This window comes from Protomyctophum bolini (genome assembly GCF_963924005.1).
Source record: "Protomyctophum bolini genome assembly, chromosome: 3".
Lineage (NCBI taxonomy): Eukaryota > Metazoa > Chordata > Actinopteri > Myctophiformes > Myctophidae > Protomyctophum > Protomyctophum bolini.
In genome coordinates this window covers 34,521,759-34,535,291 of record NC_137864.1, presented here as the reverse complement: position 1 = coordinate 34,535,291, position 13,533 = coordinate 34,521,759, and the positions used below count along the sequence as shown (strand labels likewise).

Sequence of the window (13,533 nt, the reverse complement as noted above, 5' to 3'; positions counted from 1 at the left end):
TTTCATGTCGAGGACCTCCAAAATGATATATGTTTGGCCGCGGACCCCAATCTGAAATTATTTAGTTTTAAGGACCCCCAGAAGCACAAGACTTAAAAATGTAAAAATATATATACTGTAGTGTAGCATAATCTCGACCGGACAATATAATATATCGACCGAAATAAGATATTAACTCGACTGGTATCTCGACCGGAGAATAAATATATTTTGAATCTTGGCTACTTATAGGGGCTCCGTAGAATTCAATGATTTAACAATCGTACAGTATGTGGCCTACACACAACAATAAGAAAATCACACGGCACTAGTGTAAAGGTGCAATAAGTGATTAATGTCCTTTTTAGGTCTTTTCTGCCTTGATTAAATACAAGATTACAGTAGTCTGACAGGAAGTGTGAAGAGAGAGAGATGGGACATTGGGGAGTTACACACAGCAAAGGTCGTCGGAATCGGGATTCGAACCCATGACACGCTGCTAGGTGCCCGGACCACTACGCCAGCCGTCCGGGCATAAGTGATTTTCTTTTGTGTGTTAAATAGCTCTATATTCTGATAGCAATCATTGCTGTATAGAGTGTATTTTACAATAACAGTCTCTGAACAGAAAATAAAATTTCAGATCGGGATAGCAATTGTATCCAATCAAGAGGATAAATCATTGGATAAAGAAGTTAAATTGGAATTCATGACAAAGTACAGACAAAGCAGACTAATATTGAAACTGAATGGAAGAAACTGGTAACCCCACTTGAAATTGTATTTTCTGTTTATTAAAACCCATTCTGGGCGGGAACCCCGTTTGGTGTTTTACCCCCTCAGGCCGGGAAGTGCGGGAACCCATTTTTGGGTTCTGTACAGTATGTACAGTATTCAAAAATGTAATTTTTTTGATGCTGCTATATAAATATTTGAAGTTTTTCAGAAACCTTAGGTCAGGATGTAGAGTCGTTTTTAGAAATCGGCCTCAGGCCTAAATGGGTTAAATCGCAGGAGAGCCGGAGAGAGCCCTCTCACTGAACAAACAGAAGTTTTGTTTTTACCAAAGAATAACATATCATACCCTACCTACCTTTAAACATTAGTTAGTGATGGAAAATTGATAAATGGTGCTATAACACAATGAGTGAAAGTGATAATACAACCACGCATGCATGGCGTAACAGTCTGCTGTTGCAAAAGGACTGACGCACCAACCCTCTAATTCACCGCCTAACAAACATTCAGCCCTTCCAGCTACAACTTTTTGCACTGTGATGAAACTGATGATGACATCCAGGATCCACTCAGGTTGCAGGGGCTACATGGGCTCGCAATCCTCGCTGCTGATTGGCTGGTGTAAAAGGGATGGGACTGGGAGCCATTAATAAAATCATTCCACACTGGAACTGTGAAACTAAACCGGTGAATGCTGTACTAATACTTAGACAACTTGGGAACACAACTGAATCAAGACAAGAGCAAAATAAGGTAAGAGGATCTTTCATACATAATCTAAACCAAACATTAAACATCATGTGCTTTAGCATTTGTTTAGCAATATAGAATACATACTCAAACCCCTCTTAGTAACAGTTAAAGTCACTGGGTAGCCTACTGTATACTCACGTCCAGGACCCCTCAATGAGTGCGATGCTAGACTTCTATTTCACAACAAATTATCACTGAAACTGAAGCCTTTTAATAGTCAAAGTGTGTGTGACCTGTATAGCAGGCTCGGGTTCAGGATGAAATGACTGAGGGTGCAGTTGAAAATGGCAAGGGGGCACACATAATTTTATATAGTAAAGCAATATCTACAAACTTAAACTGAGGGGGCAGAATTTGCTATTGAGGGTACCAGGCCCCCTCTGGCACCCCCGTGGCCTGACCTGTAGCATAGATCAGGGGTTCTCAACTTTTTTGGCTGGGAACCCCCGGAAATGCCTTGGCCATGTCTCGCGACATCTTTTAAAAACAAAAGTTATTTGGGGACCCCCCAAAATAATTTGGCAACCCCCCGAGGGGTCGCGACCCACGGGTTGATAGCCCCTGGCATAGAAGTTGAGAAAAAAAGGTTTTCCAAGCAATCACTGCTGTACTGCATAATACTGTAATGCCTGTTTTTTGGTCAACACTAGGGTAGCCATGGTAACCGTCAAAGTGTGACTCACTAAAGGGCAGGCCACACCTTGTCTGAGTAGATGAGCTGGGGGCAGTTTGTTAGCTGTTCACCCACACACAGCACTCCCCTCTGACTACATATATGACCACCCCTCTACTTTATCACACAGATGCAACAGCACACCATTCTGACTACCCTCTACTATCACACAACACACCCTTCTGACCTCCACCCCTCCACTTTATCACACAGCTGCAACAGCACACCCTTCTGACTACCTATCCACCCCTCTACTATCACACAGCACACCCTTCCTTCCTAAACTCTCAGAGTTACAAATGTGTAACACTTGTGTATTTCACTGCACATGACGAGCATTTTCTTGAGTCATCATCCCTTATCATACCTTGGTCTGACCTGCATTGTCCGCCACAAAACAATGAGCAGGACAAATAAGGATTTTGTTAATTCAAGGTCATTTGACAACATATTTATACTTAATTTAACTTAATATATACACACAGTTTCATTCAGCAAACATTGCTTAAATCTTAAATGTGCTGCCGTACTGCACTTCAATCTGGGTGCTCAGAATTTGTGTCACTCAGTGATGGTATAGAACAGGGGTTCTCAACCCGTGGGTCAGTCCGTGGGTCTATACTAGAAGATTGTCTTTTGTCTGCATGTGATATAAAATACAGCAAAGTATACGTTACATCATGTGCTCTGTTTTTCATGAATACCTGAGAATCTGGGAAAATCTTTATTCCATTGATGCCGGTGTAAACGATCTCTTTTATGCTCATCTCACCATTGTTTGTAACAATGCATGTTTTTGATCCTCCCTGCAGACTCAGAGCTCCTCCTAACGTGATGCCTATAGTTGGCCAACTGTCCCATATGATACCCAATCACTTTGTGAGAGTGGGCCAAAGTGTCCGTGTGGACCCTGTTCAGAAGACAGTGATACAAAGTCCCAGTTCCATGGAGCCAACTGATGCTTTCAGTGACCCCGAACTAGATATCGCACTGGACAACCTCAACCACCTCATCCTGGAGCTGGATCCCACATTCGAACCCATCGAGATCAACCACAGTCCCACGTACCCCAGCCTCCATACAGGTACAGAACATGTCAGAGGTTTAATCTAACAGATCAAACAGCAACACTGAAACACCTGTCTGCCTGGTGGCACAGTAAGCTAGGCCAGTGGTTCTCAAATGGGGGTACGTGTACACAGAGGTACTACAGGGGGTATGTGAGAGAAAGTGGAAAATGGAAAAACTGGACACAGTATAAGTAAATGTGCTCAGGATGGGCTAATTTAAAGTCTTTCACTCCTTCGTAATTGTAATGTTATATTCTTCCAAGTATTCTTCAAAAGGTGGGCTATCGTTCATTCATAGCATCGGGTGGATACCTCATATGTCCAAAACGGCTACTTTTCAAGATTCAAATTAAAAAGTAGCAAAATAGCTGATATACAGTACAGATCTGTAGATCTGCTGTTTTAGCTAAATTTGTATGGCAAAGTAGGGCATTCATTTATCAAAACAAAAGTTAAAATATGGAGTTGTGAGGTTTCTGCCCGACAGCAATGCTATTCTAGATATAGTTTTCTATTTTCTAAGCAACATGTAGTCTGGTAAAGGGGGTACTTTGATTCAGAAATCAGGAAAAGGGAGTACTGAAGAACCACTGAGCTAGGCCAGTTAGAGTAGTATGCTTCTTGTGTGCTTCTTGTGAGGTCTGAGGAGTGAGGACCCAAGTTCAAATGTGACACCTGTCATGTACTCTAGGTGTTCTGTTCTCTCTAGTCTACACTGTCCTATCTGCAGAAAGCAGAAGTCTGCCTGATAACCAAAATACCGACAGATTTTTAGATGATGACCTCCTTGTGCAGTGTTCCCTCTCATAAAAATGAACCATTACTTATATTAAATGCAATCTGCAAATGCAAATCTAGAATAATTGAATCAAATTGCTCTGACAACATAGCCAGGGGCTCTCTAAATCCAAATATTATATCCCACTGGATTCATTTTTTCATGGGTAATTTCACCATTTGGCTGTTATGGGATTGCTAGACTAAATACCACACCCAGCGTGTGTGACGCACAAAGACACAGTGGAGTTAGTTCAACATGCATGGTCATATCCCCTTATTGCTGATCACATTTGAATTGTATATTGTGCTCTTGAGCTATATTCATATATGATACTTCAGTAAAACCTTTACATAATACGAAACAAAAGTAAGCTCAATTAATTAATGTTCATGTTATTGGCCTGTTTTGAAGTTATCCCATTATTGTCTGTCACACAAAATGACAGAATGTGTGACTGAGTGACACAACATAGCTCATCAGTGTTCTCAGCCAATCAAGTAAGGCACAGAAGAACAAATGTAACCGCATACAGTAATCTCTCTAGGCAACTAGATCATGTTTATGTGTAATCAAAGCATGAGCATTACAGTGCTTCCTTAATTAAAGTTGCCAAACATTTCCACCGGTCTTTATAAGATCTGTTGTGTGGTCATATACAGATCGCCCCCTGGTTCCTTGTTTGCCTGAAGCCATAAAGCCTCCAAACATTGGTTATTGATACACACAGGCAGTTCAACCATGAATACAGCAACAACGGCAAGTTGAAACTCCTCTGGGTAGTCTTAATATTTTGTAGGAATGAATGGTCTAGGTGGGGACGAGTATGTGCAGGCAGGCAGTATAAACATTCATGTGCACCACACCCATTCTGATTCTGCTAGCCCCCATATCAGTGGGGGAAAATGTGATACTGCTGATGAGTGAACAGGTAAAAAAAATGAAAAAGTTATGCAAGTCTCTGGAATTTTACAGCAATGAATTACAAAAGAGACCAGACCAAGAAGACAATCCATTTCTTTATCCATTGGAAATGGTGGCTGCTTTGCCCATGTGCTAAACCTCATAAAGAACATATCTCTGCTGTCCGGAGGAAACCTCATAACTCCAAAATGTTCATTTTTCAGGAATAAAACCGTATATTTTTTTAAACGATGCAATACTGCCTCATCAAAGTTGGTGTTGTGACTTTAGATATTGTCGATTACTTGCATGAGAAGGAGAGAGGTGTTTTAGCAGACAGTTTGAGGGTCCAATGGAGTTAAGAGGTTTTGTCCAATGCGTTTGTTACTACTTTCCATTGGTTCAATATTTATATAACACAATATTTATATAACACACAGACGTAAAGGGTGTTCAATAGCACTGATTTATGGAATAAAATAAAAAACCTCAAAAATGGAGTTATGAGGTTTCCTCCGGACAGTAACGACAGTATCATTCATAAAGAATAATGGAGAGGTTTCACATGTTTCTAATTGTATGAACAACATCCCACAATGTCCTTTTCCACTAACTGTGGAATGTTTCCCCCTCAGATGACTCTGTCCTGGATGAAGATGTGTGGATGAAGAACTGTGTGTTGGTACCCAGAGGATGCTCTCCTTGTTCCTCATCTCCATCACGCAGTATCCCCATCTCCCCACGCATTGGCTCCAGTTGCAGTCCCCATGGCTCCCTGGTTTTCTCTGGCTCGCCTTCGTCATCCCGCCCCCCGTTGCCGTGCGGCGTTGTTCACCGGCGAAGTCCTTCCACAAGGAACGAGTTCTCCCTGCGTACGTCATCCAACCGAAACAGTACCATCTCTCTACTCTCCACATCCCCAGGCTCTGACACCAGCTACATGATTGGCAGGTAGAGAGGAAATTTTATTTGGGATGTGGGACGCCATGGGCCAGTTAAAGCGGAATAACGTTCAATTTAATAATTCAAATAGGCTTTTTTTTAACATTTAAATTGCATTTCTTTGCCCAGACTCTAAACAAATGAACCAAAAGACTGTCTATGTTCAATGAACATTAGTTATTTTATTCACGTAGGAAGATGACACCCATATTCAGTTGGGAGATTTGAATTGCAGTATAGGAGTCTTTCTTCTTCTCTCTTACACAGTTGCCTGTCTTTGACCAGTGATGATGGAGACAGTCCAGAGTCCCTCCTCTCTCGTGCATCTGGTTCTTTCAGCAACATGTCCACATTGAGGCCTTTCGATACCAAGCACAGCCCAGACAAGCCCTCGCCGACAAAGCGTACGCCGCTCGAACATTTCCAGGGACAACATTGCAATGGAAGCCACAGCAGCCCTGCCTCGCTATCTGGGTCACTAACAGACATCCCAGTGTTGCTAGTCAATGGGACACCAGAACCACGCTGTCAGCCTCCATCAGGACCAGATGCGATAATACAAGCCATCCTTGAGCCCCATTCCAGCCCATCTTCCCATCACAGTGAGTCTGCCGTTGTCTCTATAGGGGAGATACTGTACATCATTAGCTACTGTTTGTACTGTATGTTAATACTAATATAATTGTACTATATTCTAATCATACAGTATGTTCATGTTTTTGTTTTAGGTTTTCAAGCCCCTTTCCATGGCAGCCAGCCCTCAATGAAGTTTGTAATGGACACATCAAAGTACTGGTTCCGTCCACATATTAATCGAGCAGAAGGTGAGGATCTCAAATAATCTTGCTAGATAGCTGGTTTTCAGACACACTGTACGTTGAGAAGAATATGTGTGTATAAACATATTTATAGTTTTCCATCATTAAAGATGAACTATGTTGAAGGCTTGTGATTATTTTTGGGTTGAGTCACATATCAGGCTACGCTGAGGTATACTAGCTCTAGATATATCCTAGTAATTTAATTATTTCAATTTCAATATTCAATTATTCATTCCAGCCGAAGCACTAGTGAAGGACAAGGAACCAGGATACTTTGTAGTGAGAGACAGCACATCGTACCGTGGCTGCTTTGGACTGGCTATGAGAGTGCAACAGGTGCCCGCCAACCTCTCTCCTACAATGCAAGGTACCGTAATCCTGTACAGTTTGACCATTCCAGAAGACCTCTTTTGAAAAAACGCTTTGTATGCAGCTCTAGCAACTTTTTATCAGAATAAATCAGCATAGACTTAAGTGTGAAACAATTGATTAAATGATCAATTAACTGAATGACAGAACATTGTTTTTGAAATATTTGTTTAGAAAATATTTCACAGAGTGAAAGTTACTACCACTTCGTCAGGTCATGATAAAGACGTAGTAACATCGCAACGATGTCATTTCCATCTTTGCACCGTGTTAATTAAAGAAAAGGCTCCAACTGTCCAAGTTTCTCCAATGCCTCTATTGTACTTACTACTAATATCGTTTACAATTTAACCAAAATGTGAATGCTTATTCAGCTGGGTAACGGTAGCTGGGTAAAATAACGGATTCATATTCTATGAAAATAACCATTGCCAGCACAACCAGTTTCAACGGTACTAATAGGGATAGATATCTTGGAGTGTTTGCAGTTTTCCTTGGTTAACCGTGGCATGATATGTGCGCCAGTACTTGAACAGCTGAACACAAACACAAAATATTGGACCACAGACCACACTGTTGCTATAACAGTGATCTGGAACAATGTATTTGCCTGCTAACTAACCTGAATGGGCATGTCTTAAGATGCCTACTGATTGTGGTGAGGCAGGAGACAGGCACAGTATTGTCATTAATTTCCACCACAATATAGGTGTACACTATGTAGACCAAAAGACCAGCTGTTGACGGTGCTGTAGGGTAGGCAATGTGTCCAAATGTTCTATGTATCTGTATGTAAAATAAAGGCAGACTATAATAAACATGCATAATTGCAACACAGTTGCAGGATCATAATTACATATTTATGATTAGTTGTGAGACCCAGAAGTTGCTAGTCTCGTATAGTCTGCTAGTCCTAACAACACAAATCACAACAGACCTGTAAAACATAAGATTTAAGTTCTACCCAGGATTCAAACTCGAGTCTCCCGTGTGATGGCCCACTCAGCTAAAACAGAATGACGGCTTGGGCAGAGGAGAAATGTGAAATATAGGCTGTTATTATTACATAGGCTTATCAGTGACCTTTGTTCTTTATTACATAACAGGAGAAAGCAGCTCAGACCTTGTCAGACACTTTCTCATTGAATCATCTCCCAAAGGCGTCCGCGTCAAAGGCTCCTCTCAGGAACCTTACTTTGGTAAGTATAGGGCATAAAACCACTTAATCACCTACTCGGCCTCATTACACAGTAAAATCCTCAGTGCTCATTTATCCATCTGAAAGTGTACACAATGATACCATGGACCTGAATTAAAAACTGAGGGTTGTACTGTGTATGTATCCAACTCACTGGCACCTGTGTATAAGCACATATCCTGGTCTTGGTGTGGTCCGTCAGATTTTGTCACCCATGGACAACTTTCTTACATGTGGGTTTGGCGTACAAAGGTCCAGTCCTGTATTTGTTTAGTATTTCTTTCAATGATGCGAGTACACAATAGGGCGTGTTCCTGCAATTAGAATGCCATTACACTCTTGGCTCAATTCAACCTTGGTAGCTCTGCCAACTGGTTGTTCACACTTATCTTGGGTGGAAGCATTGCTGCAAAAGGTGTGAGACTTATGGTAAACCACGACATCATGGTTGTCATGACAACAAACAGAAGTACAGCTGCACTGCAGTATGTGTAGTGCTAAGAGCAAGGACATAAATGGACACATATTGGTCAGATCGGCATTGCGACGTATAGGTGTGACTGAGGGCAGCATACCTCTAGTATTCTTAAAAATTCTAACATTTGGTACAAGTCAGATCTGTAGCCAGCATTGAAACATTCCCTGCCCGACTGTTTCAGAGCAGTGTTTACACAGCTGAAAATAAAGACTCATAATTATAAATGTAGTGTCAGACTAATTTTAGAAAAAGTGCTACATTATACATAAATGCACCATGTCTCTGTACGTCTGTCTGTACGTACGTGTGCACGTACGTACGTGTGTACGGCTGTAATCCACGTAACTCGGGAACCGTTCGCCCCACCGACTTCAATTAGGAACACACGCGTTCCACACCCTCACAGGGAGTGCAGTGCCTGGTGTCAAGTCCGTCTGACCCACAGTTGTCCAGAACCGCCACAAAAGGCCTCTCCCTGGGCTCTGGACAGGGCCCCTGCCCAGGTTCCATATATGGAGCTGGCCTATTCTGACATCACAACACTCCATATTTGGTCATGCTTGAAACAGATCTCCATATGTGCAGTGCACGTGTACGTCTCAGAGACATCTAATAGAAGAGTTGAGATATTGAGGGGACAGAAAACAGCCGGTCACATGGTTCATGTACTCGCGCAACACACATGTATTGGATTCACTTCCTTTGGTGGTTCAATAAAACAAAATGTCTCAATAATAAACAATTACTTAACCCAGCGTTTTGTCTTTGTTGCAGGTAGTCTGTCTGCCCTTGTCTACCAACACACAATCACTGCGTATGCTTTACCCTGCAAGTTACTGCTCCAGTCACATGGTAGGTCTTACTGAAGATGAATGCAGTTTGTCTCTCTTTGTCATGCGTGTATCTGTGCATAATTTGTGCTTTTGTCCACACAGATTTGTGCACAACAGAAGAGAGGACAGAAGACACAGCTTCAGAGGACAAAACTAAAACTGGTGAGACAGACTTTGGCTAAATATCTCGGTTTAAAAAAAACAGCAGACTCTTGTTTGTATATACAACGTAAGCCAGACACTGATCAGTCACCAGGGGGTCAAAAACACTATTACACTATTAATAATGTACTTTGCTAGAAACCTTATTTATCCCAAAGACAATTGCAGGTACAATAATGATAATAAATTACATTATAGCCCAATAATACTTAAGCACTGAATATAACTGCACTGTTGTAATTTCTAAGCCTCACCTGTGGTGGGTCTGTTGCACAACCTGCATCTCCCATCTCCTGCTGGTACCTGGATAGGCTACTGCTTCTCCACGTACCTTGTCCTTTTTGAATGATACATTGATGAATAAAGAGAAAAGATAAGCTAGCTCAAATAAAGCTAAATATGCACAGTAGGCTACTATAACTGCTTTTAATGCACCCCAAACAAACTTAGGTCAGGCGGCGCCTATGTAGCCTACCTTTTGTTTATGTACCATTTTTACAGCTTGGCTAACTACATTTTCAAAATGAATGTTTAAAAAATAAATGTAAAAAAGGAGCATCCATGGAGTGGACACTGTAGCCTAGCTATACTGTGTGGATTTCTACTATGCATTTTACCCACTTAAAAAATACATTTAAATAATGTCCTCAAGTTACACAAGTTCATACTGTAGGCCTATATGAAATTGAAAATGTAATCCACGACTTTCTGTTTGTTTTTATGCAACATTGCATCCTCTTCACCGCCAAGAAGGCAGAAGCTGATCACCATCATTTAATTTCCATGTTTATCCTTATGCCATGACAGAATAATTAATATCTGGTGGCACTGAATGTCTGCACAACATGAGTTTGGATGTAGGCTCTTAAGAGTAGGCTATAGTGTAGGCTAAACACTAATGCTCCTTCGAACCAATGATATGTCGGACCAATGCTCCCCTGTTATTTTAGGTTAGGAATAGGAACACACAACACAATAGACATTTTACATACGGTGAACACAAGCACCCTCTAGTGAATATATTTAGCATTAGGCTACATTGCACTAGCATTAATTACCTTGTTTTGGTGCACCACCTGGCACCTGGCTCGCGTATCCTGCAACTGTATGTCCATTTGTCCCCTGATACTAGCCTACTACTACTACTACTACTACTACTACTACTAATACTACTACTAATAATAATAATAAAAACATTCGGCGAATTTGCTCGCTAGGCTATGACTGAATATAGGCTGATAGCCTACTGTGTGTATAGTCTGTCAGCTTGCTTGCAGGTGTCAGTCAGATAATATTAGCTTGCTTTTGGGAACAAACAAAGTAATATAAATAGAACACTTCAGGAGGTTGTTGCTATGGTTGTTGATAGTCGGTAGAGTGGCAGCCATGATATTGACAATTTAAGTGATATGGCATATGGCAAACAAACTTGTGTAGCAAGCTTCTTGGATCTGGCAGCGTCAGGTTAATATGGCTGAGGCTCTGTGTCTTTTCCGTAGCCGAGGCCATGGGTAGAAGCCATGTTAGCCAATTAACACAGCAGCAACTAATTATTCCCAATTATGCCCCTAATTCTGCCAATATTCTGAAACATGGTTTGTCACTGTGAGGTACTAGTTTTTTCTTTCTTTTTTACGCAGGCCAATACTATATTCTAAGTAGCTACTTAAAACCATAATATAGTATCATTAGTAATCCCTGCCTAGTGCCTACTATTACTACTACAAATGTGGAGCTACTGTGAAAGATCTATTGCAAATTATGTGATGATGATCATACCACTACAGTAGGCTATCCTCCAAAACCTATGCACTTATACTTTGGAGGAGACAGGGATGATTTCATGAATTGAGCTTTGGGGCAATTTAATGATCCATATGGCAATGCACTGTCCTATGTGTCAGATAAATACTTAAGAAAGAGCCATAACTATGTGAAGAACATATTATCCATTTTTAAAGATTACATTTTTTGTTGCTTTTTGCCTTTATTGATAGATTACAATAGTATTGACAGGAAACAAGGAGAGATGGGGGGTGACAGTGACACGCAGCAAAGGTCATGGATGATCAGGACTCAAACCTGCGACGCGCTGTCAGGCTGAATTGCCAGTCTAGGTTCCCAGACAGCTACGCCAGCCACCCGGGCCTCTATTATCTTTATTAACTTCAGGGTACAAGTTAACTAGAGCTCTAAAGTAGCCCCTAGGCTAGACTGCTGTGAGTACAATGAACCTAACTTTGTTATCTTTTCCATAGCTTCCAATTTCCTCTACCTGAATGCTGTCTCCACTGAGATGCTGACTGGACCATGTGCTGTCAAAAAGGCAGTATCTTCTACCCTCCAGAAGGATTCTAGTGCCATCACACCTACCATAGTCAATCTGAAAGTGTCCTCGAAGGGTGTCACATTGACAGACATTCAAAGGAAGTAAGTAAAATAGCATCACACAGTGAGCAGTAGCCATCATTATCATTATAATTTGCAGGTTTTTTTTTATCACGTTTAACAAAAGTGATTCTCCTCACAGGCTTTTCTTCAGACGTCATTACCCAGCTCACCTGTTGAGCTACAGTGGGGAAGATCCTGAAAAACGACAGTGAGTAACCCTAGAGCACAGTATGACTTCTGTTTAACAAAATGTTTCTAACAGATTATTTAGCGGTGGTGCTATAGCTGTCAGCAGATGCTTGAAGGTCTTTTTCATATTGCAAGTGCAGACGGTGTGCTACATGTAACATTTTATATTGTCCTTTCTTTTGCTCTCTCAGGTGGCTGAATGGTTCTGGTGTCGGTGCAAGGTAATCCCTCCCAACATTTATCAGCTTGCCTCATCTGTGCTATTATTTTGAGCTCATTATTTTCATGTGAACGAGGGGAACAATACTGTAGATAGATGATGATCATGTATCTTTTTCCGCCTCCAGGATTTTTGGCATTGTGGCAAAAGGAACAGAGGCTGGCATGGAGAATGTGTGCCACGTCTTTGCAGAATATGATGCTCTTCAGCCCTTCACCCAAACTATTGAGATGATTGAGAGTGCCAAGCCATAGTCCAATGAAGGGAGAGGGAATGAGATGACAGTCCACAGCACTTTTGAAGTCCTATACTGTTTGTAATATACACGCTTTGCACTGGAAAACAGGCCAACTGAGTAATTGTTACTCTAGTCTAAGATAAAAAGGACTTACCAGCTGCCCCTAACATACGATTTCACAAATATGGCTTATAAAATGTGACAATTATTACTATTGAATTACATATGATATACAATCATATATAATCATAGGTAATTCAATTAACAAAATTACATGCTGTAATATTAAAATAGTTAAAATAATCATAGTTATGTTATCTAAAGCAGCATTCTTGTGTTAAATGTAATGTTTCTCAGGGAAAGTGAGAGGGATGTTATAGTAAATGTTGATCTTTTTGACACTTCAGCGATATACTGTACCGTAATAATATATGCAATGCAATGTATTGCAGACTGCACAGATCCTGTGACGATTCTTCTTTTTTTTTAACCAAAACTTCTAATAATTTATATTTATTATGCACTTATTCTTGTATTGTTATACATTTTGGATCATATTAAACCTATTGATCTGTAGTTTGACTCTGTGCGTGTGTATGCACGAGAAATAAGCTATTTTCTTTCTTTTTTCCACCACCGATGCACCCGTCATAACAACATTTAAATCTTACACTGAGTCAAAGGAGAAAACCATACCTTAATTCTTCTAACTTCTAAGAACACACCAAACTGCACATTTAGAGCTTTTATTTTAAATGATAAATTGTTAGATAAAAGCACAATCCTTCATTCTTCAAG

General features: G+C 40.8%; 2 protein-coding genes across 4 annotated transcripts in view; one reads left to right on the top strand and one right to left on the bottom strand.

Moving 5' to 3' along the window:
• The first annotated feature begins 1,390 nt into the window (after positions 1-1,390).
• Positions 1,391-13,311, top strand: LOC308312976 (tensin-4-like). The gene is made up of 13 exons (XM_080759808.1): positions 1,391-1,470; positions 2,956-3,227; positions 5,530-5,845; positions 6,104-6,438; positions 6,565-6,660; positions 6,896-7,024; positions 8,133-8,225; positions 9,477-9,554; positions 9,638-9,697; positions 11,956-12,127; positions 12,228-12,296; positions 12,469-12,498; positions 12,625-13,311. Exons 2-13 carry the CDS (start codon positions 2,978-2,980, stop codon positions 12,749-12,751), a joined length of 1,755 nt encoding a protein of 584 aa, XP_080615934.1. The 5' UTR covers positions 1,391-1,470; positions 2,956-2,977; the 3' UTR covers positions 12,752-13,311.
• Positions 13,312-13,412: 101 nt separating this feature from the next.
• The window catches only part of krt222 (keratin 222), a 20,898-nt gene continuing 20,777 nt past the window's right edge, over positions 13,413-13,533 (bottom strand). For all 3 annotated transcript variants that reach the window (XM_080759810.1, XM_080759809.1, XM_080759811.1), the window contains exon 12: positions 13,413-13,533. This exon is cut by the window's right edge and continues 648 nt beyond it. The gene's annotated coding sequence lies outside the window, so the exon portion shown is untranslated.